General features: G+C 38.9%; 1 protein-coding gene across 26 annotated transcripts in view; it reads left to right on the top strand.

Moving 5' to 3' along the window:
* LOC108599877 (glutamate-gated chloride channel) overlaps positions 1-27,544 on the top strand; it is a 39,658-nt gene continuing 12,114 nt past the window's right edge. For 11 of the 26 annotated variants that reach the window (XM_033293755.1, XM_017987045.1, XM_017987050.1 and 8 more), the window contains exons 1-8: positions 1-161; positions 3,398-3,668; positions 24,048-25,027; positions 25,204-25,224; positions 25,588-25,676; positions 26,344-26,418; positions 26,642-26,706; positions 26,769-26,989. In XM_033293755.1, coding sequence (XP_033149646.1) covers positions 24,060-25,027; positions 25,204-25,224; positions 25,588-25,676; positions 26,344-26,418; positions 26,642-26,706; positions 26,769-26,989 — 1,439 coding nt within the window. In that variant the 5' untranslated portion in view covers positions 1-161; positions 3,398-3,668; positions 24,048-24,059. Of the gene's footprint in view, positions 199-3,397; positions 3,669-24,047; positions 25,028-25,203; positions 25,225-25,587; positions 25,677-26,343; positions 26,419-26,641; positions 26,707-26,768; positions 26,990-27,544 lie in introns of all 26 variants that reach the window. The other 15 variants (XM_033293752.1, XM_017987039.1, XM_017987041.1 and 12 more) reach the window with 4 other exon arrangements.

The raw sequence follows: 27,544 nt of genomic DNA, 5'->3' as shown, positions 1-27,544 counted from the left end.
TTGCAATTCAACAGCACTGCGAAAACGGATCAAGCAAGAATATTTTTAAAACGATTTTAATTCAAATTCAGCCAACGGAGTAGTATCGACTATAGCTCTCTCTATCTCTCCTTCATAACGTATACGTACTATAAACGCGTATACGTACTATATGAGTGCCAGTAAGAACGAAAGCAACAACAGCAAAACAACATAACGGTAGCCAAATAATGATGAATATAGCATAGCTAGCATACATATAGCCAAAAGCAATATCTATCTGAAGTGTGCACCTGAAATACAAAGTTGAAGTGTGGGAAATTATTACCAACATAAAAAAAACCTATAAGATAAAATATTTGTGTTTTGAATTTTAAATGTGTAGCATTCTTTTTTTTTTGGATTTTCGGTAACTTCATGCAAGTGCCACACTGAATATGCAGTGAGTGAGTGAGCGAGTTATGTAAAGCTTGTTTTAGTGTGGTGCACGGAGCAAGAAGCAGCAACAGCAACAGCAACAACAGCAACATCAAAAAGTGCAACAACAACAATGCGCGTGTGAAACTTGAATAAGTAGGCAACAATTTCGATAAACTCTAAGCTAAGCAAGCAATTTTAAAATCGCATTAAACTAAACAAATCAAATAACGACAGAGTTGTAAATAAATATTGCTGAGCAATGAACATGCTATGGAAAGAGTTTTGCATGATATGAATTATTGCATCTTAAGTAAAAACTATAGCATTTTATCTGAGACGTTTGCTGCCTAGGAATAAATCTAAATGCAGAATCTATAAGCTATTGTAGTAGTGATAGTCAGCGCGTGTCACAGATAAAACCAATCAGTATCGGTAACGGGAACCGTAACGGTAATAGTAGAATGCCTATTTGACAATTGACTATTAAAACGCCAAGTGTCTGTCGAGAGGGAGTCCCCCGGTCGTCCGTGCGACGAATCAATTTGCTATTGCGGTCTTACTATTTTTAGTTGCGCTTTTCTTTTAATATTAGTGTCAAGGTGCAGCCTGTGCATAGACAGCGATAGACAGATAGTGAGAGCGAGATAGTGCCCAGATAGACTGAGGACTGAGTGTGAGCAGCAGCGACAACGACCAAGACAGCAACAATAACAAGTACAACAAGAAGCAGCAAATGCAAGAACAAGAACAAGAGCAAGACATCGCGAGGCAGCCGCGAAAAGCGACACGAAAATAGAGTAAAGCGAATTGTGACGAACTAAAAACGTAGCCGAAGCAAGCCCAAAAGGTGGCAATCAAAACTAATAACAACAATAGCAACAAGGCAAACCTCAACTAAAAGCAAGACGCTGACACAAAAGACTTGTCAAATCGAACAATAAGAAATTCAATTTATATAGTCGCAATATGTGTGTGTGTGTGAGTGTGTTTGTGGTGCGGTGCTGGCTCAATGACAATTAGGCGGATATAAACACAACGCTAGGCACCAACAGTGTATGCAGGAGTAGCAGCTCAGCTGTGTAGGGCATAGGGCCAGAACCATTGGGCTGGGCGGGAGGCGTGGCTTGGGTTTGTGGGTGCGGAGCGGTAAGGCCAAGTCGGTCGCACGTGTTTTGCTTAAAAGTCTATCGCGTTAGCAACAGCAAACAAATAGAGCGTATAGTCATGGTCAATCTACAAACTAAGACCTTATAGATACCCTACATATTTACATAATATTTATTTTCAATTTACTTACATTATGTGCCAAATAATTTGCTTTTAATACCAAGACATATTACATTTTATCAGCTAGACAACCTTAGGCTAGTTGAGTTCACTGCCGAATTGCAGAGTATAACGAAAACTGTAGCCATAGTGCAAGGATACGCAGCAGCGAGCAAGGCTCAACTTACAGGCGACCCACATAGCTTAAATTACGAGCTACACGCAAATGCAAACCGCACCGCTAACGGCCAAAGGAGTTGCTCAGTCGGCAGTCAATCAGTCAGTTAGTCAGCCAGCCAGTCAGTCAGTCAGTCAGTCAAGCGTTGGGCGAAGGTCTTGCTGTCTGATGGACAGAGCCTTATGAGTCAGCGCCACATGTCGCTCACTCATTGCGTGCCACAGGGCAGAGGCAGAGGCAGAGCCATAGCAGCCTACCAGCAAACAGTAAATTCGATGGCAAGTGAGACATGTTGCATATTTCTGGTAGCAACTGTTGTTCGTGATTCGGCTGCAGCAACTGTTGGCTAGCAGACAAGAATGCGCTGCATTCCAATAATTTGTTAGCTCAATGTTAAGGATAGACAAAAGCATTCTAGTAATCAAATGTAAACAGCCAATAAAACGAGCTATAAAACATCACAGCCGTCAAGCATTAAGCATTAACAAGAGCTACGCGCACTTTTAAATTAGATTCGGTGCAGCTAGCAATGACCCCCAGCCCAACGCCTCCACTGGCTGCTCAGAGGCGACAAAATTCAATCGCGTCTACTTATTTATTTATGTTAGTTTTTATTTGCTTTGCTCGCCTGTTTCGCATTTTGCTTGCTTGTGTTTATTTTTAACAATTGGCCGAGCGTGTGAAACACAATTTGAATTTTATTTTTTGCGCTATTTTGAACTTGAATTTCAGAATAGTTTAAACTTAGATACAGTTTTCCATATTAGCATAACAGCTATAAATTTTTAGTTTAGCTTAGCCTGTTGTGAGCAATTTACTTTGGCATAATTATAAATTAAATGTTAATTGCCAAATTGGCAGCGAATGCAGCGCCAAAGCGCGAGAGACAAAACTCGCATAAAAATAGTTCATTGAGGCAGGCGAAAAATGCGCATAAAAGATTCGCATTATTTATTAATGAATATTTTCGCGAGCTGCATGCAAAACAAGTGTCAAGACTTGGTAGTGTGCAAGAAATTCGTGAATATTGAAAACACTTAAATTCAAATAAAAGATTGTTTAAACGCTGGCCCAGAATTCAAGTTGGAAACTGACACAAGCATCGATGTCAAAACTTCAAAGCAACGTCCTAAACAAAGCCACAATAAAAAACTTTACAAAACGCACATGCAAACATAAAACGTTCTAAAGTTGCGACAACAAACAAATTTAAACAAAAAAGGAAAATGAAATAAGCAAACGACAAAAAAAAAATAACCAAGTTGCGCCTGTGGCGACATAAACCCAATTCCAATTCAAAGCCACGCAGTCAAGCTCCAAGTGCGAAGCACAACTCAACGCCTCGTAGCATTGTTGTTGTTGTCGCTTTGGTTGTTGCTGTTGCATGTGAGTCGTATCGGTGTGTGTGTGTGTGTTCGTCAGTGGCTTCGTCAGCGTCAGCGTTGTTGTATTCGTCGCGTGTCCTTGCGCCTGTCCAAGCCACTCACCCACTTGCTCGCTCGCTCGCTCGCTCTCTCTTTTCTTTACTACATCACTCTCTCACTTGCACACTAGCCAGAGGCTAGAGGCAATTGCAGCGAACTTGCAACAATATTCATGCGCTTGAAGATATTGTAACTACAAAGACAGCGTTGCCAGACTGTCAAACAGCAACAGCAACAACGTTAAGTAAAACAGCCAAAAAAAGGACGAACACGTCAGCGTGTGTGTGTGTGTGTCTGTGTCTGTGTGGAACTCTAGGTGGCGCTGCTGCTTCAACGCGCTGGCATGCAACATTGAAAAAGCAAGAAAAGTTCGTGCCGCTGGAAATCCTGCCGCTAATTAGGTAAGTCCTTCAATAGCTATAGCCATAGCTTTAGTCTGCGCCCAACTTTAACCTGTCCACTTGTTTTTTGTGTGTGTTTACTACACATTACTTGTTTTCATGTTGAGCTTTAATTATGGCAATTTGCTGCTCTGCCAAGGAAAGTAAACTACAACAAAAAGCGAGGATTAAATTAAACTAAAAAAAAATAATAATATATTGCACATGCGACACATTGTACAACATTTATGAGACTCGAGGCGCACCAAATGCGTGCCAGTTGTTGTTTTCAGCAAGGGCGGCTAGTTTTTTATGCGCTCACAGCTGCTCACAACCCACACACATACACTCACACATACTTGTGTGTGAAGGTAGGGCTTATACTTTGGGGTCAGTTAGGACTTGCTCCAAACTTTATGGAAAATCTTTTATCTATTTATCAACTATTGCAATTTAAAATGGTTTTGTTCAGTGCCACAAAATTAAAAGTTGAGCGCAGTTATTTCTATAAGTTATAATTAAATTAAAATGTGAATATAATTATAATATGCAGACTGTCCATTGTCTATTAGTTAAAATCAACCAAAATTTAATTTTATTAATGTGCTGTTGTCATATCAATATTTGATAAATAATGACACGTTATTATTTTTATATTTATATATTTTATGCAAAAGCGTTGTTTTCATTTTCGTTGTGGGCATTCATTAACAATTAATAACAACGCCATGCGAGCGATTTTGTAATTTGCCATAAACTAGCTGCGCTTGGGAAAAGCGCGCACATAAATTGAATTGAAACTCTCTGCTTTTAGCTATTGTGCTGCGAGGCAATCAAGGCAACACGTCTACCTACCTGGCCGTACCTGCCTGGGCTGGCTGAAATGTGTAAATTGCAAAGCTTGCGCTTGCATAAACAGTGAATTTTTTATGCTGTAGCGTATCATGACGTGGCGTTATAATTTATGTGCAATCATGGTAGATTTTGGGCATTAAAAATAAAAATATTTTTATTTTGTGGTTGGCGTGGGCGTAATATGCAAATGACTGATTGATTTCAGAGCCAGATAAAAAGCGATAAAAGCCTTTCAATTTATTATAAAATATTAAAAGCGTTTTATTGTGCGTATGCTTAACGAATGCAGTCGATAGCGCAGCAAAGTATGCAATAGTTTTATACAGGCTGACAAGCATATTTGTGACCCAAATACCTGAAGGCTTCAATGACAGTCAACAAACTGAGCATAAAGTCAACAAAGCTAGCAGCAGCAGCCAAAAGAATGAAATGACCAACGGGCAAACAGTCGGACGACCGACCAGTCGACAGCAAACTATGACTGCAACTATGACAGGCAATAAAAAGAGCTGCTGCTGTTGCTGCTGCGGCAGAGGTTAACTTCAACAGAGATATAGCACACAGAGCAGGATCAGGCCAACAACTGAATGACCTAAGGGCCACAACACAGACCAAAAGGCAAGCTCCAACAACAACGTTGTGCTGTGTGTGTAGTCGGATGCGGCATTTGCTTATGCGCTTTGTTGCCATAACTGGGCCTAGCAATTGCCCAACGTTGTTCAAGCAATTCCCCCTCCCAATCCCAATCCACAAAAATAAAAAAGAGAGAAGAAAAACTATCCTGTTGCTGCAGGGCAACTCGTGTATATTACATATACGTATACGTTTGTCTGTTAGCTGGGTCAGCAGCTGGCGAAAAGTGCATTTAGTCAGCGAATTGTCGGCAAGTCTTCTATGCGCACTCAATTTAGAATTTTCTTGCACTGCTTCGCTTTCTTTTCAAGCCATTTCTTTTCAAACTAAAATTCTCTTTGCTGATTGCAGTTGCTGCAAATTTAAAGCATTTGCCAAGTTTTTGACTGTCGCCAGCACTGCAGCTGCTTGTCAGCAAGTGTGACGTTGACTAATTACGTTTGCTTGCACCAGGGGAAATTCAAAAAGAAATTTGCGCTTCAGCAGCTTCAACTACAAAACGAAGTTGGGTAAGCAAGCTCAGCGCAACTTTGTAGATGCCACTTATTAAGTATACGACTGCTGGCTAATGCTATTTTACACTAGCTTAGCTGTCTCGATTACGCATACGCCACGTTATGCTGCTACTTGTTAGACCACTGTCAGTTATCCAGCCTGTCAAGTGGCGCCAAGTCTTAGGCACGTCAATTGAGTTGTCATTTTATTTGATGCTGGATGCTGAGTTTGGCGTCAGCTCAGCGGCATTGAAGATAAAGCAAAACTGACGCGCTAAACCGCAAACCACAAGAGAGAGAAAAGCTGCTCAGCAAGCAAAACAAAAGGTCAAACGCAAAAGAGCTTAAAAATAAAATGAAAAATATAATTTAACACCAAGTTTTCTACTAGCTAAGAAACTCAAGCTGGGAAAGTCTTAACGCTTTGCGTGTCACTGCGAACTTAGCAGACAGCTAGCGTTACATAAGGAGCATAAACTGGACACACACACACATATGTATAGAGGAAGTAGAGGCGAATGTTTTTTCGCAAATAATGCAGACCATTACATTAATGACTGCGGCAAAGACCAAAAAATATAAAGAATGTGTTTAGCAGCCGAGAGCTGGAAATAAAATCGAAGCATTATGAGGTCATTTTAATTATTTATATGTGCGTGTGTGTGTGTGTGTTTGTGTGGCTTTGCTACTTAATTTTGGCATTTTACTCGCCAAGTCAAGGTTAAAGAGCAGTGCTAAGATAAGAGATTTCATTTTGGGGCCAAGTTTGTTTGCTGAAACGCTTTAAGCGGCTTACAAAAACGTCGCCACATTGCATAGAAATTTATATTTTAGAGCTGACTGCCTGACCCAGTTACAATCAGCTTTTAAAGTATCTACAAGATGCCCGCACAAAGATCTCTCTATGTGTGTGTGTGTGAGTGTGTGCGTGTGAATTGACCATTGAGTTTGGTTTGGTTTAGTTGCTGTATGATTTCTTTATGGCCTTGGCAAGTGCGCAGTTTGATTGCAGCGCATTTGGCTGAGACTTCATGGTTATTAGTTGAGCAAACAGCTCATACATATATTTGCCCACACACACTCACACAACTGCCAACGATTTATGTATTTCTTCAACTTAAGCTTGCATTCACACAGTGCGTGCGTGTGCGTGCTTGGAAATTTTTATTTTTCTTTGTAATTTGGCTGCCAAAAAAAAACAAAAATGAGAACTCAAATTTATTGCTCTTTAGCTTATCGCAAGTCATTGGCATATAAAATCCCACACAACAAAGACTTTTGGCTCTAAATTCAAGTTAATACAGTTTGCATAAATGTTTAAAAATATTTAAAGCAACGACTGCAAATTGCCACCTAACAAACTGCGACTGCGACTTTCCTAGAAGCAAAAAAACCTTTTTTGAGCTTATTTTCCGCTGGCAATTTTTATGATTTATAGCCCGACAATTCGTCATGTGTGACAGGCGTCTTTTGCCAGCTTGAAACGCTTTCAATATGCAAAAAGTTTTTGTTGCAGCGCACAACAAAAAGTTACAAGGGAAGCAGCAATGGAATAAATATTCGTATATTTGTTCGTTTCTATTTTCGGATTGCTTTGCGAATTGACTGTGACATTGGCCAATTTGTAGACGCCGTCGACACAAGAGTAGAGAATACAATCAAGCAATAGAGAGAGCGAGACAGAATTGTTGCAACATAATGAATTTGTATTCAAAACTATGTTTCAAGCTAACTTTTTGATGAGCTTGCTATTCAGCTGCTGACTAACTTTTATTTAAACAAAAAAGTTGCGTTAAATTGTATAAAGCAATCGAATCCGATTTGATTTCGATGAGTTGCTTGGTTTGGTTTTCTGACCATAACTTTGTCTGGGATTAAATACAACAGCAAATGTTAATTTAATTAGAATCTCATTACTCATGAGTAAATTAAGCTATTTAATATGGTATCTTGGTTTCGTATATTTGAGAGCATACAAATTTACTAAGGTAAGTATTGCGAATGCACACGGTAAGTCCTTCCAAAAAGGGTCAATGATACCAAGATCGAAGTGCTGAGATGCGATCCGCATGCATCTCCTTGGTCCTTGGCATGCTCACTTAAAATCAACAAATTAAACTCATATCTCAAAGCTTAACAAATCACAAGCCTATTTGTTGTTTTTCCATGCTTGCAAATGAATTTTTTGCTGTTCAATACGTGCAAAATTCCAATTATAATTTGCAAACTGTCCAACCATAAAACGAAGCAGTTTGCAATAAAGTTAAAAATTGGTTTTGCATACTGAAATTATAAAAGTGAATATTCCCCATTGGGTGCAGAGAGTGCAACGGAATAAAGTCATAACATTTTTGTTATTTGCTGAGCTACATAACTTTATACCCCGCCGGGGCTGATCTACCCCGCTGCAGTTTGTAGCTAATGAAGCCAAATTTATGGCCAAAACATTAGGCACATAAACACAGTTCGCACATGCTCGCTGCTCATTTTATGGGCAACAACAAAAGTAACAACATGCAGTAATAACAACAATGACGATGACGACGCCAACGCCGACGTCGTCTATGGCAGTCGAAATTCAGGCTAATGTATGCAAATATATAGCCAAGAAGAGCAAATGGCAGCAGGCAGCAAAGTAGGAAGCATAGCGCGCACATGTCAAAAAGTTTATAATATTTTAGCCAAGTGGGTGGCGGTGGCTGCAGTCTATTTACTTTGGCATACACTGCCACTTTGCAGCATTTGTTTAGTAAAGGATTTCGTTTTTTGTCTTTGCGTCTTGCGCCGCGGCATTAAAAGACTTTTAGATAAAGTGTGCAAATTGCTTTTGAATACATTTTTGATGGATTTTGTTGTTGCGGCTGTGGCTGTGGCCTTCAAATTGAGACACATTTTAGATTTCAGCACATTTAAGTCGTTAAGCCGCTGACTTAATGTGATTACGTCGCGTATACGCAATATCATCGTCAAGGTGGATTTGTATATATACGCAGCTTGAAGCTGCAAAGACAGCGAATTGCTTTCAATTATTTAAAGTCAACAGCAAATTATTGCGCATAATTTTTCATGTTGAGCGAATTCAATTATTTATAAGCCACGCTTGAAACGCATTCGTCTTGGTCGAGTTGTAAAAAAAGTGTACAGGTTTAACCTAATTACTTTTGGCCTGATTTAGGCCCTAATTGTTGGCAAAGCGTGTTAAGCGCTGCTAAGAAAATAAATGTTGAATTGTATTGGGCGGGGGGCAGCAAAGTTGCCGCCAGTTGGGCAACTAAGCTGAAGTTATATAACATAATTGACGACATTATTGGCCCCGATGGAGGCCACCAAAGCGACAAAGCCAAATTCTAATGGAAGAAAGCAGGCAAAGGCCATAACAAGTAAACCAAGCACACGAGCGAAGTAAAGCAAAACGGCAATGGCAACAATGGCTGTCAGGACTACAGGCCGTGACTCATGACGCCGTATTAGCGAGCGGAAATGCCAGGACATCCGGTGCGCTGGCCAAATCCCTTCGAACTGACCACACAAACACACACACACACACAGAGTCATTTATAAACTCGGCAAGTTATAGTGAGCTGCGTTCAGAACTACTTTGATCCAAGCACTCTGAGTGAGTGCAGGTGAATAATGAGCAGCTATCGCCGAATGTTGTGCCAGGCCAGAGCCTGAGTCTGACTAGCAATCAATGTCACTGCCAGTGGTAACAAAAAACTCGGTTTTATTTGCTCGTTGAGTCTCAAAAAAGCAGCAATGTCCGTCAATAGCAAGCAAGGGGCAAGCAGAGTGGGCCGTCCTGCTGCCGCTTGAATTTAGTTCACGGTGCGGTTCAGTGAAGCGTTTGGTCAAACAGAAATTGATTTTGTTCTGTTTTGGAATTTGCTGCATATTCAGTTTATTTGCAATTTGCCGAAAGCCAATAGAGAGCTAAGAGAGAAACTCAATTGCAAACATATTTGCTAGATTGACAATGGAGAAGTTTCAGCAACAGCAACTCTAACTAATAAACACATTTTTTAAATTTATAAATTAAGCACAACATGATGCAAAGTTTCTTTGCTAATTTATAGAAACCATTAATGTAATTTGCAGTCGCGTAACTTAAAACTAAAAGCAACTTTGTAATTCGATTTCTTTGCGTTTGCATCATCAAGCATTTTGCGCTCTAATTAAATAACAGCAGCAAAAAAAAAGGTGCGCACCCAAATCATGCCACAAGCCAAAAGTGCTGCAAGTGTTAGACGTTACAACTTTAATTAATGCAGCAACAATAAAAGCAGTGACTGAAAATAAAAACAAAAAGCGACGAGCACTCCAACAGCGTAAAAGTCTTCATGTCCTTCAACGCCATTGGCTGCGCTGACGCCCTCAGACAGCTCAAACATGCGCTTAACATGGAATGCCAAACTGCCACAACCCCCACAAAAAAAAAAAAACAAAAAAATAAAGAAACGGAAAATATTAAAAAATGTGTAAAAATATGAAAAACTTTCTCCGCATTTTACGCGCGCGTTCGCTCAACGTAAATTATGCAAAACTTTCACCCTCGCCATATTCTAACAAGGCAGACATATTTGATGCAGCGCCAGCGTATGCCAGAAGTTAGTTGAGTTGACGCCCCACCTGCCTCAAGCACCTATAATATAGTATACGTATTGCTTTTATGCTATGAGGTGTCTTGAATGCATCAAAGGAAATTCATCAAACAAACAAACAAGAAATAAAAACATTTGCATAAGCAATGTATACAATATAGGGGCTGAGCACTAGGGGATGGGCGGGTGGCTATTATAGCTACTTTGGCAAGCGACACATCGACAAAGTGATTGGGCGACATTTATTGATATATAGCATATACCCAGTTAGTGTTTCTTGTATTTCACGCAGATGAGATGTGCATGGCTTTGACAGCAAACTCATTGCACATGCAAAGCATAAGCTGAGTAGAGAGTGAGAGGAAGAGGGGGCGCAATCTTGGCAGGTGTGTTGTTGCTGAAAGCGAAATCAGCAGCGAGAAAATATTCACATATGGAAATCCAATACAACAATTTCACTTTCTTTTTTCTGCTGACACCTTTTGTATGTATAAGCTCAACAACTCATGTGTACACGTGCATAGATTATTCAGCAGTTTCCCTAACAGCAAACAGCTCGTGACACAACGGGGCACAGGGCACAGTGTACAGGACACCTGCTGTGCAACAATTTCAACTTGCAACAGCAACAAATTTATGCATATGATAATAAAAGTTATGCTGCTGCAGCTGCTGAAACGCAGTTTAAGCAAATGTTAAAAACATATATTTGTTGAATGAAATGTGTGCTGGAAATTTAAGCCAAGAATAATCTTTAAACAGGCAGCGACTATGCACACATTAATTAAGTAAATTAATGTGCAAAGTATCAAATTTGCATTGTATTGCTCATTAACGTCGTCAGCCATAAACTAAAAAATAAAAATAAATCATGTTTAATACGTATCATAAAATTTTATTTACAAAATCAAAAATCATTGGCTATAAAATGCTTATTAATTTCCAACTAATTTATATCACTTATTTTCCTTTTATTCTATGCAATTTTATTCATCACAATTGTGTGCTTAATCTCTATGAAATTTCTTTCATGTCGCACTGGGAGAAATTCAATAGACACCAGTGCTCAGTGCGCTTGACTTGCGTTTGCGTAAGTAATTGCCATCTGAGGCTATTTAATTTCTACACAAATATTTGCCATTGACCGCAAATCTGCGGGTCATAAGCCGCAAGGACTAGACCAAGTGTGCATGCAGCTGCTGCTCCCGCTCGAGACTGCCAAGCATAAAAGCTGGTTGGGCCTAACCGCAAGCTCGAGTGAGTTTCTACTAAAGCAAGCGGAAATTAAACACACAAAAGTTTTCTTAGACACACACACATGCATATTGTTTATTAGTGCTAAATATTGCTGTAGCTTGCTTTTATATTTTTCAAGTGTTTTTTATTTTATTCGTGCTCGTGCTAAGCTGCAGAACTTTGCATGCCAATTGAACAAAGGCAGCAATGAAAAGCAGAACAGCTCAAAGCATAAGTTAGTTTGCCAAAAAAAAAAAAAGATATAACGAACTAGTGCGCCTGTTTTCAAAGAAAATCTATTGTGAGTTCACTTATTTAGGGCAACTTTCTTTTTGTTGCTCTAAAGATAAAACACAAAAACAAAACCAATTATTAAATTGAATTAAGTTTGAGTCTCAGAGCAGCTCAAACCGTTCTTTTGTGTTCTTGTTGTTCACACTCTTTGAAACAGACACAGACAGACTGACGAAACACACACCAGTTGTCACTTGGGTATCACGTGAGGCCTAAGCTTTTAGACAAATTCTGTGTTGGGCTTGTGGTAAGACAGCTGCTCCTCTAGCTGGGGCATGGTATTCCCTAGCATGTGCCAACACTGCTCAAATGATGGAAATCACTTAACCAAGAGCCCGACGACAAGCGCTAATCATATGGCAGTCACAGAAACAGGTGTACACATGTGTGTGTGTGTGTGTTGACTGTCTGTTGAAGGCTTTTTGTGTCCTGGGATTGCGAGTAAAGAACGACAGGCAACACAGTTAGCTCATCGAAAGTAAAGTAAGGGAAGAATACAAGTACAAGCTGCAGAGTTATTTTGGTGCACGTTGCATATGCGTAATGTATATATTTGCTGACATAAGCATTAAAAGTATATAATGTAATTATATTTGGCAATTTAAATATACAGCATTGTGTTCTAGTTTCAAGAGTGGCATTTAACAAATAATAAGCATTATTTAAAATTTTAAAAGCAATGTGAACTTTTATTATTTGCCTAATCAAGGCTTTGAATTAATTTAACAAAACTTATTCAATTGCCACGAATCCAATTCGCGAGCGTTCACTGTAGATTGTTTAGTATTTTGGGCGCATTAATTGATTACTTTATATTCACAACGTGTCGTATGCGTAATATTTCATTAACTATCGTTATTGCTATCGCTTTCATGCTAACACACATAATTGTTTGGTCCCATTACAACAGCCACAAGCAGTTTTGGGGCTAACCTAATCCCGCACAAATTCTTGACCCTTTTCGCCGCTGCTGGCTGTGGCCACAGACTTAACACACAAATCACTTTAACACTATAGTTGCTCCCAGGCGTACGGTTTCCTCAAAGTTCAATCAAACGAGTTAATAACTTCCGCAGTGTGGCCCAAAGTTAACCATCATCATTTCGTGCAATTTCATAAACTAAACTGACCCATTACCCATTACCCGTTGGCCATTACTTCATGCACACAGACACGCTTATGTATGTACATGTGTATACCCTAGACGGCTTGGCTTATGCGCTTGGGGCTGGGGTGGGGGGTGCTTGTATGGTAATTTTAGCGCTTATCTAGCGTTTCATGGGCATGCACAACAATCAGCACACACAAAAAAAATGCCCAGAGCACATGTCACATTTGCCACATGAGCTGGTGCAGCTCATTTATCATGAAGCTGGCGAGTTGGTTCAAGGTGAGCAGGACCTTTGGCTCAAGTCCATTGTGCACAGCTTTCAGCTTGCTGAGTACTCACCTTGGCTAATTTTAATTGCAAGTAAACATCTGGAATTGGGTTAATGAATTTATATTTGATATTGGCAAATGAGCTCTACGAAATTAACATGCAAGTGAATGTGAGTTAAGTTAATTTGAACTAGTTCAGTTCAGACTCAAGCGAACAACACAAAAACTTTAATTACACGGCCAACTGGTTGGCGCCGTTGGGCATTTTGTATATCACAATGCAATATTTATTAGTCGAGGGTGTTTCTGTGGTTGGCTGGTGGGTGGCGCGTGTCCTAGTGCCCATGTGACCTGCACACATGTAAATAGACGCGTGTATATATAAATATATGGTAGATATATATGCCTACTTTTGCGGTTGTATTATATGTCGTCCTGACTAAATTTAGATATACGAATCGATAAAGAGCCAAGGCACGCACGCATTTTTAGTGCCAACTAGCAGCAACACAGTTGCTAGTCGAGAGACCGAGACAAAGCTGAAGCCAAAGACACCTAAATAGAGTTACATAGAGCAACAAAGGTCATGCTGCTCGTAATCAGCCAAAGTCTGGTAAGAGATGCACATTGTGGCAATTTATTATAGAGCTTGCGTGCAGTGTTTGCCTGGAAGTATAAGTGAAGTGGCGGATAAGCTCATTTGTTAAGCTTTTGCTTGCCTGGACTGAGCTTGGCTGGTAATTAAAGTCAAGTCCTTTAAGCCCACTGACATGTGCTAGTTGCAGCTGTTGTGTTACTGAGTCCATAATTATCATATCGCTTGTTGTATTAAATACTTAATATGTTTTGTATTGTGGGAAACTCAACTTTTGTTTGACAACCACATCGCAGTATTCAAAACATATCGATTTAGCAATTATATGTATCTTAAGGTTGACTGTAATTGTTCGATACAAGTATATGGACCTCTTAAAATTATTATGTACATGGAGGCGCCTCAAAAGTTTCACAAATATTCAACTAAAATTAAAGTAAATTACAGCGCACAACAATTAAAAATTTATTTTCTCATTCAATTTGCTTATAAATTTATTAGAGTTTGTCGACTGTCGTGTCTGCAATATAGGACAACTTTTGCATAGACAAACGGCTCGACGAGTGGCATAAATTATTTAATTATTCATGCGCTGGCATTTAACACATTTTTCATGCAGAACGGGGTCAAGTGGTAGTTACTGCAAGTGCCAAAGATATTTTAAATATATTATTTAATTTATTCAAATTAAAACTCAACGCAACTCGTTAATGTAACTTAAGCTACTTTAGAACGTAAATCAAATTGTGAGTGCTCGCAATAAATTTGGAAATTACTTTGCAAGCTTAACACCATTCGCCACTTAGATTTATATAAAGTGCCGTGCTAAATTATTGATTAGCGTTTAGAGCACTTTTTTATGAGCGCCATGAGCAGAGCAGGAAATGCGCGTGCGATAAAAATCTCACAGCAAACAGACATACAACAAGCAAGGCTCATGCATGTGTATGTGTGTGTGTGCATATAGATCAGTTCGTATGGCGGATATGGCTAAATCAAGCTATACAAATAGCGGCCTGCGGTCATGGACTACCTTTGTGACAAATAGCAGGCATTTGTCTAACTATAAATTGGTTAAGCGCGCAGTGAAGTTGAATTGTTAAATTTACAATGCAACGATTAGCTTAACTATATGCTTTGGTATTTCTGGCTTTCGGTTCAACGCAGTAATTGACGCTATTGCAGTTTGGTCTCTCTGGAGTAATAAACGCTTTAAATACATGCGGAAAATTAACATTTCATATGGCAGTTGGGTTTATTGTGCTAATGCAGCAATAAGCAATAAAATGCAGTTGATTATAAAATGATTTGACTGATTGAAAGATTACATAATAGCGTGCATTTTAAATGAAGAGCGTAGTAATAATATAACAGCGCTCAACAGCTTAAACTGGATCAGTTGCTATCGTGATCAGAGTCAATATGCCAACTTGACCTACTTGTACTTCTCGCTCTCTCATTTTTTCTGTGTGTTGCTTTTTCGCGCACATACTTTGAGGTCAAAAAATCTTACGTCATTTAAGCGTTCTAAGTTGCTAATCCGCGGCACACGCAAGCCTAATCGCTCAGATGACACGTGCTGAAATTGCGTTGACCAAAACTCTACAGTGCAGCTTTGTTGGATGCCAACGTTGCGCATACGCTGCGTATACGTTTTAGTTATACGCCATGGCAACATTTGTTTTTATGGCTAATTGACTGCAGTGAAAATTTCAATTATGACGGCATAATTGAGTGGCTAATTATAGCCGCCGGTCTTCAAAGTAATCGCTTCTGTATGAATATGAATAGTATCCTTGATTGAAATACCAAGCTGGGTGTACTGGGGTGTAGTGCAGCGGTAAGCCGCATTAAAATGCTAATCATAGCATGTCCTTTGTTGTTGTTTTGCTTCACATTTTTTTCTCTTTTAATACCTATGCATTGCGCGCAATGTTTTTAAGCAATTTCAGTTGTTTTTCGCTGACGACGTCACGCATGTCCTTGCACGGACATACACAAAGTCAGCCACTCTCTATATTTTTGTAACATTTTATTTTCATATATATGTAGCCATTTTTTTTTCCTTTCGGCTTGGCGCGCAAACAAAGGTTGTGCTCAAAGCTAATTAGGTTCTCTATTTGCACGCACGTATTTTTTTCTTCACTCTTGGCATGTGAACTACATATCGTAGTTTCTAATTCCGACTGTGACCAAAGTTTTTTAAACTTCAATAAATTATACAAAAGTTATATTCAAGAACTTATAACAAACTCAGCAATGTTATTAGCAGAGTGCCACAGCAATTTTATTTTATTCATTAGTCATAAAAGCAAATTTTCTGTACAGTCCAGCAGTAAAAATGTTATGGAAATAGCATCATTTATGTTTTACTAACTATTTATGATAAAAATCTCTAGACTGGGTAGACAATAATACTAAAAAAAATATTTTATTTAATAATAATGTTGTATTCTTGTGAAGCTCTAACATGGTTCTAACTCAGCAAAATATTATCCGATTCGTTTGTTTTTTTTTATTGACATGGCAAACATAATTCAAATGAGTATACAAATATATGCTGTACAAATTCTTTATTTGAAGAAAAATATAGTAAACAAACTAAACAACTTTCTGTATAATATCAAACTTTGAAAAGCTGCAGAATGTTGTTCGAGTTCAGAGTTTGTACCTCAGCACCCGTAGTTTGCTTATTTTGTACATAGCCAGCCAAAGGTTGTTTATTTTGTACATCAACAACCAAAGGTTGTTTATGTTGTACATCAACAACAAAAGTTATTAGTATCGCAAATCAGCAACAAAAGATTGCTTATTTTGTACATAAAAAATCAAAGGTTGTACATCAACAACCAAAGGTTGTTAGTTTGTATTTCAGCAAACAAAGATTGTTGGTCTTGTACATCAGCAACCAAATATAACAAATATTTGTACAAGTACAATATATTTTACACTTTCAAAAGCTGTAAATAAGCAAAATGACTTCCGGTTTCAAAGTTATATGACTTGTTAGACCCATTTCTTAAAATGCCAAACATGGTGCCGTCTCCATTTAGTATCAGTTTCTAACTTTGAGAAGCTATATCTCAGCCATTAATAATTGGACTAAAGAGTTTTTTGTAAATAAATATATACTGTTTAGTTTGATCAATGGAAAAAATTATTTTTACAAAGTTATGGCAATAAGAAGCAGAGCTACTTTTTGCTTAATTTCAAACTTTGCAGAGCTATAACTCGGCTAAAAAAAATCCGATTCAAATGCTCTATACGTCAATATGTCGGCGTGGAAAGCACAATTAAAATGAGTATAAGATTGTATTACATAAAAATTATTTGGCGAAGTTATGACCAAATACGTAGCTAACAAGGCAAATTTTTGTGAAATAATCGCACTTTGATAAGCCGTAATTCAGCGAAATGTCGTCCGATTTCGGAGTTTTATGCCTTGTTAGACTCGTGAGATGCATTAGAATAAAACTGCATTCAAATTTGGAAGTTTTAAAATTTTCGATATTTTGGCAAAAAAACGTGATGTAACCCCTGTAAATTTTTGCCAAAAATGATGCCGTCTTCATTTCTAATCATTTTCTAACTTTGAGAGGCTATATCTCAGCCAAAAAAAATCGCACAGAAGTGTTTTCAAGCTTAATTTACTCATGAGATACTAAATAAACATATTTTTTAGTGCTCGATCAATAAATAAATTGTTTTGACAAAGTTGTGGCAAGAAAACCAATGCTGAAGAGTAAGTTTTTGTTTAATTTCAAACTTTGCAGAGCTATAACTCGGCTAAAAAAAATCCGATTCAAATGCTCTATACGTCAATATGTCGGCGTGGAAAGCACAATTAAAATGAGTATAAGATTGTATTACATAAAAATTATTTGGCGAAGTTATGACCAAAATAGTAAACTAACAAGGCAAATTTTTGTGAAATATCACACTTTGATAAGCCGTAATTCAGCGAAATGTCGTCCGATTTCAGAGTTTTTTGCCTTGTTAGACTCATGAGATGCAACTGCATTCAAAATTGGGAGCTGTAAGACCTGGACGCAGCACAGCTGCTTTTTGTTTAATTGTAAATAATTCTAATATTTTATTGTTGTCCTTGTAGCAATGCTGTTATTGCTCATTTGTACAGGAACAACAACAAAACAATGTATATGGGTAGACCTATCATTTCATAAATATATTTCTCATTGGCCAGCTGTCTACCGCATAATCTGTGACTGTTGTTGGCCAATTGAATTTCAATTAAATTGTGCAATGTGCCGTGCACCGCATCAACCGTTTGGCAATAAACTGGAGCAGCCAGCAGCTTGTTTTCCATTAATACAATTGAACTACAATGCGTGTTTCAATTAAATGCGTTGGCACATTGCAAATAGTGAATGCAGGCATGCGAACGAATACTAATTAAAAATAATTGTGTGAAATTAAAATGAATTGCAATGGAGCGAAGTATGCAAGTAATCTCAATTTGAGTAGAGATCAAACGCTTGCGTGCGTTACTATTAATGGATTCATAAATTTAAGACAACTAACAATAAAAGCAGCAAGACCTTCAACCCAATTCCCTATATTTGTTTCTATTTATTTATAGTAGCTCTGTAAGCAGCGCACTTTGGCATGAATTTGGGGCTTGAAATTCCCCTATTTTCTTTTACCTGCGCCTAGCCCATGGGCTATACTTATGCAAGCCTAACTATGTGCAAACGTGTAGAACATTGTTAAGGCTGAGCGGCCCTTGAGTTACATATTTGTGTGTATGTATGTATATAAATAAACTGCCTTAAGATTAGTTTAAATGCTTGGCGACGTGCCTTTGCTCTCGTTTTGGCAAGCAGCTGCAACTTGTATTTCGGCTCTAGCATCAGTTGCATCAACTCCCCCTTTGCTTTATATGAGTGTGTGTGGGTGCGTGCGTCATGTCTAAGCGTGTATCTGTGTGTTTGCATTTAAAGTGGCGCTTATTTTAACACACACACACACACACTCACACGAATAGTGAACAAAAAGCTCTTTGGCACTCTCATATGGAACATGAGGCTCTAACCCTTCTGGCCCCCTCACACAACTATTATGCTCATTATGTGCTCACGCTTTTGTCGTCTTCTCGTTGTGTCATTGCTGCTGTCGCTTTCTTTCAGTTTTGTCCTTCTCTCTGAGCGTTTTGTGTGTTGTGTTTGCTTATCTTGTTTATTTGCTTTTGTGCCAAATTATTTGTCGTTGCTTGTTGTCTGCTTCTTTTGCATACTTGTTATTTCTATGTTTATTGCTTGACGCTCTTGTCCATAGTGTTGCTACTGTTGTTGTTGTTGTTTGTGTTGTTGTTGCTGCCACAATTGCGCTTCTCATTGGTTTGTTGTGGTTTATGGCATATTCTTGTCTTGTCGAGAGTGCGTACTCGCATAAGCTATAGATAAGCAAATTGAGTCATTGATTTATGCAGTTTGCTATATATATTTTTTTTAAACTTACTTACTGCTTCAAACTCTAGCATAATTTGATTTATGTTTTAATTTTACTTGCATTGCAATAAGTGCTTTTATGCCAACAAATACAAGATACTCCAACTATAAATCACATTATAGTTTATACTATTGCGAGAGCATTGTGTCTTTTTCTGTAAATCCAGCCTTAAGCGCTTTGTCCTTCCATGTACTAAAAAATCTCAACATGTCGCAAACAGCCAAGCAAACAAGCAAACAGCAGTAAAAATTTTAAATGACATACAGTAACTCCCCCCGGCCGCTGCCCCTTGCGTTGTTGGAAAAATTCTTCCAAAAAAAATGTCAATTTATTATAGTGAAATCAGCGCTGGCCACATGTACTGTACCCCCCATTGCAGCCATTGTGAGTGATGGGCATAACCAAACCGCCCGTCCAACTCTCAACTGGGCTTAACAGTCAAGGTTCCAGCCAGCCTGGCCGACTGGCCGCCAACCCGCCCACTTCCGACAGTTGCTGTCATGTGTATAAATACTTTTTAATCTGAATTATTACGCCATGCCAGGTTTTCATTGTAATTTATTCACAAACCTTTTCATGATGCAACGAATTTAAGTGAATGCGGACTAAACCAGCGCTGGTTCAACGCATTTAGGGGCACAAAAAGTGTCAAAAATATCATAAAATATTCATAGAGCGCACTGAAGTGATTAAAGCAACAGCATAGAAAAGAAATTAAAAGCGTGTTTAATTACTTAATAAGTGTGTAATTTGTTTAAAATATTCAAGCTTAAAACTGGCCATATAAATATATTGCACTTTCAATTAGTCACTGCAGTGCGCTGTGATTACGTCAGCATGAAGAAGAAGAAAAGTAGAGAAGCTGAACTATTTACAAACAGTGTTGCATACCACACAGGCGCCTGCTGATGTTGCACTTGCCGCTCTGTGCTTACATTTCTTAAATACCTGACCAGCTACAAGCCAACAAGCAGTCAAGTGGGGGTGTAAGCCATATAGTCAATAGCCTGCCCTCACGTACTTAGCACTGACTGCTCAACAAATGCACTACATGTGGCTATTGGGCATAGGTTGGGGGGGGAGTGCATACGTTTTTGTTTGGTCAATGGCCAACTGACAAGTGAGGACTGCAAGCTGCGACAACAACACGCAGCTCAATGACTGTGCCAATTAAGTGTAAACAGCATGGTCCACGCACTTTGGCAGCCACTGAGAGAAAAAATAATATTACATTGATATATTGATGATGAATTGATGCTTAATTAAAACAAACACATCACATGATTTTACACTTAAATTTGTCCCAATTCACTGGCACTTGCTATCTCTTTCTGCATAAATGTCTATCGAACAACTCGCTGGCGCTTATCGATTATTCAAATTTAAACTTTGAACCGTTTTTCACTGTGCACTTTCAAAGTTGGTGCTAATGTTTGCACCGCAAACTGTCAAATATATGGTTGCTGTTTAATTTACGTGCAATTAGCCAGAGGTTCGACAAGTACTCGATACTCGCATGTCAAAGCCATTGAATCCCATGCTCATATTAACGCAATTTGACGTTGAGTGGATGTGGATATCAAGTTTGTTGTACATGACGACATAGTTGTTGAAGTTGCTGCTCCCTGGTATTTCAATTAATGCAGCTTGGCTTCTATTAAACGAGCGTTGGCATTCTCTCTCTCCAACAGGTCGTCGATGTCATTGTTGTAATTATTTAAATTGTTCCCATTGTTGTACTAGTTTTTGCCAGCTGCAGACCTTAAGCTGACTTAAACGGCTTAAGGTCTCCTGAGTGCTTGGCCATTACTGTACCGAGTGCAGTGCCCTGCAGTCTAATTGAAAAGCGAATGAACTCGCTTCGTTGCCATTTCCGTTTGCCGTTCGCCGTGGCCATTTGTTGCTATCGAACTATTTAATTAGGCAGAGCAATAGACAGCCGCTAAGTGCATCTAATGGAGTCCAGCATTTGGCATTTGGCTTGCAAATGGCACTTGGCCATTAACGAAAACCATTCAAGTGGGTCAAGTGCCCTGCAACAATTACATTTATATTTGTGTGTAACATTCCCGAGCCGTGTATATTTCAATAAGCCGCTTATAATGACCAACGGAATGTCGACAAGGCTTACGTGTTTATAATCGTTATGCACTAGCCTAAAAACAGCTCAATAATTGATCAGACGCTGCCAATCACAATCGTTAAATGTCAGCGTGTATTGAAAACAACTTTAATCCAATTAGTTTACTATATTTCTCTTTTGGGCACGGGGAGCGCAAAGCCCAAACTGACTGAAAATCGATAGCATGTTGTTATTGTTATTAACTGTTATTGCTGTGTTGTTTGAACGACCCAGACTTGTCGGTTTAGTGGCAAATTAAAATATTTTTAAAGTTCATTAGAGCGCGACTAAAGCCACGAAATCAATATGACTATCTAAAGGCCAAATCCCAGCCCTACCCTGCCCTGCCCTGCCCTGCCCTATTGTGTTCTCGTTTATTAAGCGTGGTGCGTTGTCCTTCAGTTGTTATTGTGCCCGCATACAAATTTCAAGGGACTGGCGCTTCTAGTTTTGGCTTTGCCGAACTGTGAACAAATTTCAATTGCAAAATATTATTGTGGGCCCAACCAACAAGAGCTGAGCGGATTTATTTTTCTCTATTATATTTTGTATAGATTAATGTAGCCAACAAAAATAAAACAAAATATTATGAAATTGCTGATAAAGTTGCCACAAAGCTTGTTGCAACATGAAAAGTTTGCCCCAAAGCGGGCATGAAATGCGCACAACGAGTTGAGACTAGACAAGTGCGAGAGCAGCCAGCAAGGACATGCTGCTGGCTTTTGGATTAGTTTTGTTGGCGTCGCTTCCTGCCCGCTCAGGCGACGGATTAGCTTTGACCAACTTGTAGTCGCGTGGTTTGTGTAAATTTATGCGCCTCAGCCACAGCACCGGGATCCGGAAGGCATAAAGGATATCAGCAAAGGAAGCGCAACGCCAACGGCAGCAATGGCAGCAACAGCAGTCAGTAGTAGGATATGAAAGCATGAACCGATCTCTGGTCAACTTTTGCCATGCGGTGCCATGCCCGCTCAATAAACAGACCCAAAAAGTTTCCAGCAACTTTTAGCGCGCGGGCGGGCGCACAGGGCGTGACTGTCAAGTGAATTGACATTTGCAAGACAGGCAAGAGAAACGTGTAAAAAAGGAGTGAAGAAGAAAAATAACATGGAAAAAATTTGTACAAGCGGTACAAGCGCTTAAAATAGATTGAGGTCAATAATTGTTGAGGCGCACACATGGGAGAGGACTGGGGGCCAAAGAGTTGAGGCGCGTGCCACCGCCACCAGCTACGCCTAGATCGTACCAATTTGTATATAGACACCATTTACATGCCGTTAACATATTCAGCGAACACAATTCCTTAAAAAGCGACCCATATATCTGAATTTTGTGGCCGCTTCGCTTCGGTTTATTTTTGTGCTTTATGGCCAAAGTCACGTAAAAATCAAATAAATGTATAATGAAGCCAGCCAGAGCGAATGACAAAGCCACTGAGCAGCCCATTGACTGCTGCCTGAATGGCTTGTTCGTGTGTATGTGTGTGTGTGTGTGCGTGCCTGTTGTCCTTGCAGACATGTGTATGCATTTGTTTTTTGGTTTTTGTTTTTTTCAGATAAAACAAACAGCTGAAAATGCCAGAGCAAAAATCAACAATTGTGGAGAATTTCAAGCAGCAAAAGTTTTCGAGTTGATAAGAAAAAAAACTCGAATTCTTTGTAACATGTGCTTGGAATAAATTCATTTGATGCCCGGACTTATCACGTATTATTTAAAAGTACCAAGCTGACACTTTACAGTGGAAACTAGCAAAATACACATGTCGTATTATATTATTAATAATAAATGTTGCAATTACTTATCTATACTAATCGCTGTTAAACGAATTGATTTAAAGTCTTGCTGCTGCATTTTAAATGATTTTATATATACAGCCAGTAAAGCTAAATGTCGACAGTGAGTCAATGTGCCAAATCTTGTTCTAAAATCGTTATTGTTGTTGTTGCTTTAGCTTGCATGTCAAATCATGTTTCATGTCTAAAGATTTTTAGTTGTATTTGCTAGTTGTTGTCATTTGCGGTCATGGCAAAATATTCCAGCAAAATGCAATTTTCGTTTATACTCCGTGCTGCATTTAGTTGTATGAGTCTAGTCTAGCTGCTGACATGCAAAAATAAGTAATATATAAATAAAAATAATGGGCGAAGAGCTCTTCAAGTTTCGCCTACCGCAAAATATCAACCGCAAAAAGAATTCAATTTCCTTTTGGGCCACGCAATGGTAAAAAAATAAATGTAAATACATACATTGGGGTTTTAAGGTTGTTGAAAATTTTATTGCTGAATATTAAATCAGCTTACAGCTCAACTAATTGAGCGGACTGTATTGACAAGGATTTATCAAAATATTTTCATCTGCATATATTGAAATGCATTTAAATGCTCAATGGGTGTATATTTATTCCATTTACTGAGTAAGCTTCTTAATGGCTAAAAATCGAACATACATTTTCACTATAAGCAAATTTAATAAACATACAAAGGTTTAATACTGGGCAAGTTTGTGTTTAAAAGGGCGCTTATTGCTTTAAATGGATAGTACGTTTCTGCAAACTGCAAAGATATTTAATACTATAATTACAAATAAATATTTAAATGAAAATCCATATACATTTCCCATTGATGTTCATTGTACAATATTTAGTCTTAACGAAACCAATACACAGCGCTTGAATGTATGCAACATTATTTAAAACGAACTTTCCATTTCATTGTTTGCTTGCAGTAAACGTGTAACATGGGCTGCGCCTTTGAAGCAGCCAGAGAGCAGCCCAAGCCGAGAATAAAGTCAGCAAAAAGAAATCAATGTGATACTACAACAACTGCAATAGATACAACAACAACAACACAACGCCTAACAGAGAACTTGGAAATCAAGGATAACTATCAACAAAATCATAAAACGCAAACGACAACTGTAAAAGCAAACACCAAGCAGCTAAAAGCGGCAGCTCAAGTGCTTTTAACGGTGCAACAACAGCCACAGCCACAGCCAAAGTCACAACAGTTAGAGCAGTTACAAACGTTGCGTCAAGTGGCGCTGGAGAACAAGGACGCGTTGGCGACACACGAAACAATCGGTGCACGAATCGATATTAAGGCGAACAGCAGCGATTTGCAAAACAGTTGCCACGTCAATTGCCACAAGCGCAGCGAGATAAACAGAGATGAGCAGCAGCAGCAGCGGCGCCGCTGTCGACGTCGGCATTGGCGTCAAGATCATACAAACAGAGCTGCCCACAGCCAGGAGCGTCGAAGTCACAGCATTGTGGCAGCGACAATGGTCGAATTGCCGCAATGCCAGCAGCAACTGCACGAGATGTTGCTGCATGCTCGAGCTGCCCTAATGACGTCCAAGCAATCGTCGCAGCAGGAGGCGGCAGCAGCAGCATCAGCAGCAGCAGAGCAATCACAGCAGGCAGAGAACAAGTTGGAGCAGCAGCAACCGTTAGCGTATCAGCACTGGCGCTTGAAGAATGTCGCCAGCGCCGTTGTACCCGCCACAATGTCAGCCGCCATTTTAGCGAACTTGAGCGCCACATCAGCAGCCGCTTATCAGTATCTGGGCCAGCACTACAAGCACTATACCCAATCGTTCAGCTTCTACGCGGCGTCCAGCGTGATACTGATGCTCTGCTATCTGACCACCACATCCACGGCCGCTGCCACACAATCGGAGACGGGTGCGCTCGACAAGCATCCGATGTAAGTGTAACGCTTGAAGCTCTCTCTGCATATTTACCTGCCACACTCACTGTCTACAACACTGTGCAATTGTATCTATCTATCTGTATATTCTGTATATCTATCTGTATCTATGACGCCTGTAACCCTTCAACACGTACAATTTTTCTATTCATTTTCTTTTGAAATTCTTTCAGTCATGGCATCGATTGGTCGAAGTAAGTTTTTGCACCGCCCGACACACAAAAACAAAAATGCAAAAAATAAAAAACACTTTAATTTTAGTTTGATTTCCGTTATGGCAAGTTTTAGTTTGAACTTTGCAATATTCCAACAAATTTGCATGCGTTTATTGATAAGTTTTTGTTTAGTTGAAAGCCAATGCCGCTTTGCCTAACTCCAGCTTGCTTGCTTCTCAAACTTTCCCACTTAAGACGCACTATCCAACACACAAGACTGTTTGTTGTCATAAGAAATTCATTAACTACTCGTATTGTGTTGGATGCAAAACTAATGTTTGCTCTTCTTATAATCCATACAATTTACAACTTGATTAACTTGTCTTGCTCACACCCACACAGATTCGACGAATCCAGTTCGGATAAAGAGATATTAGATTTATTACTGGAGAAGAAACGCTATGATAAACGCTTACTGCCGCCTGTAAATGGTAAGTTGTGCTCAATTTAACAACTTTACCCTTAAACAAGAAAATTTCAATTTGTCTAAGTGTTCGCTGTACCAGACAACAATGCATAAAAAAGCAACAACAGCAATAACAATAACAATAACAATATTGCAGCAAAACTTCTTCTATACTTATTTTTTTTTTAGTTTTTCTTATACTTTTTGTCTTGGGCGTCATTAAAACAGTTCTTAAAGAGAAGTACGGGGCATCGCAAGGATGACAACGACGATGCATGACCGCTATAAAATCAATTAAACTTAATGGCTGCTCTGTCTACGTTGCACTTGCAATTTTCTGAGGCAACTGCGACTGCAAGGGAAGGGCCAAAGTTTGTAGCTAGAGCGTAATTGTATATGTGCTCAGGCAGCAGCTTAGACAAAGAGAGACTGGCTTAACTTAATTACATTTTTGGGATTTGTGTTTATGTGCTTTCAACTAATTTTATATGTTGATGGTGATTGACACTGCAGACGTATTAAATTAAAAGTTTGAGCAGCGATAAATAAATTCGCAGCATATAAATTGCATTCGAACCTCAATTTATGTTTATAATTTGTATTTTAGCTTGAAAACTTATTGATTCCAGAAAATACTTTTGTACTTGAAACTTTGTTGGCAACACAATCTTCAAATTTGTTACATTTTACAGATGAAGACTTTTGCTGTGGCTTACAATCGCCCGATATGGCAACAAATCAAAATGCGCGGAGACCACATCATCGCGGTTGGTTCAACTAGCTAGAAGCACAGTTTAAAGATTTCTTAAATACGTATTATTTATATACATATCTGTATATGTGGTATTTGTTTTGTCGACTAGATATTCCACTTACTTTGAGTTTACTTTTGTTTCCTCTGCTCTGTGCACAAAATTAAATTAGAAATTTTGCAATTAAAAACGAATATTTGCATTCCAACCAACATTCTATACCAAATTTATTTCACAGGCACACTAACGGTTAATGTTAACGTATTACTTTTGAGCTTAGCATCGCCCGATGAGAGCAGTTTGGTAAGGCCTATAAATATAAATAAATGCGATTGAGTATATGTTTTGTTAATGCACTTGAACAGAAATACGAAGTTGAGTTTCTATTGAATCAACAATGGAACGATCCGCGCCTGCAATATGGGAATAAATCGCACTACGATTTCTTGAATGCGTTACATCATCATGACAGCATCTGGACGCCCGACACATACTTCATTATGCATGGCGATTTCAAGGATCCCATCATACCAATGCATTTCGCTTTAAGAATATTTCGCAACGGGACCATTACGTACGCAATGAGGTATGTATATAACGCTTTAATTTGAATATGCATATGCATATTTTTTAGATAATTTTTTTTATTTGTTTTGACGGCGCATGAAAGAGCAAGAGAGAAAAAGAGAGCGAGAGAGCGAAAACATGGCGACAAAAATGCAAATGTCAAAAAGTTCCTATTCATTAGACAGAAGCCTGTGCCAGCAGCCAAAGTATTCTCATTTTTTTTTTGTTTTTGTTGGCAGTGTAAAATATTAAAACGTAGTGAAAGTAAAAAAAGTTAGTAATGAAAAATAGCACAAGAGAAGCAAGTAGTGCTGCTGCTACAAAATGTACAAAAATAAAAGAGAAAGGCGTAGAATACACAGAGCAGTGAAGTAAAAGGCTTGCGAAAATGCATGCAAATATTTGGGCAAGCTGCTGTTGTGTGCTCAACTCAACTCCTGCACAGGTAAAAACTAAAACTCGTCCACTGTTTACTTACACACACACACACATACGGCCGTATACAAAGTTACATATGTGACGTCAGAAGTTTGCTCTTGTTAACAATATGTCAGCTGGACGGGCCATGTCGGCC

Source organism: Drosophila busckii, chromosome 3L, assembly GCF_011750605.1.
Source record: "Drosophila busckii strain San Diego stock center, stock number 13000-0081.31 chromosome 3L, ASM1175060v1, whole genome shotgun sequence".
NCBI lineage: Eukaryota > Metazoa > Arthropoda > Insecta > Diptera > Drosophilidae > Drosophila > Drosophila busckii.
This window is presented reverse-complemented; position numbering and strand designations above follow the sequence as displayed.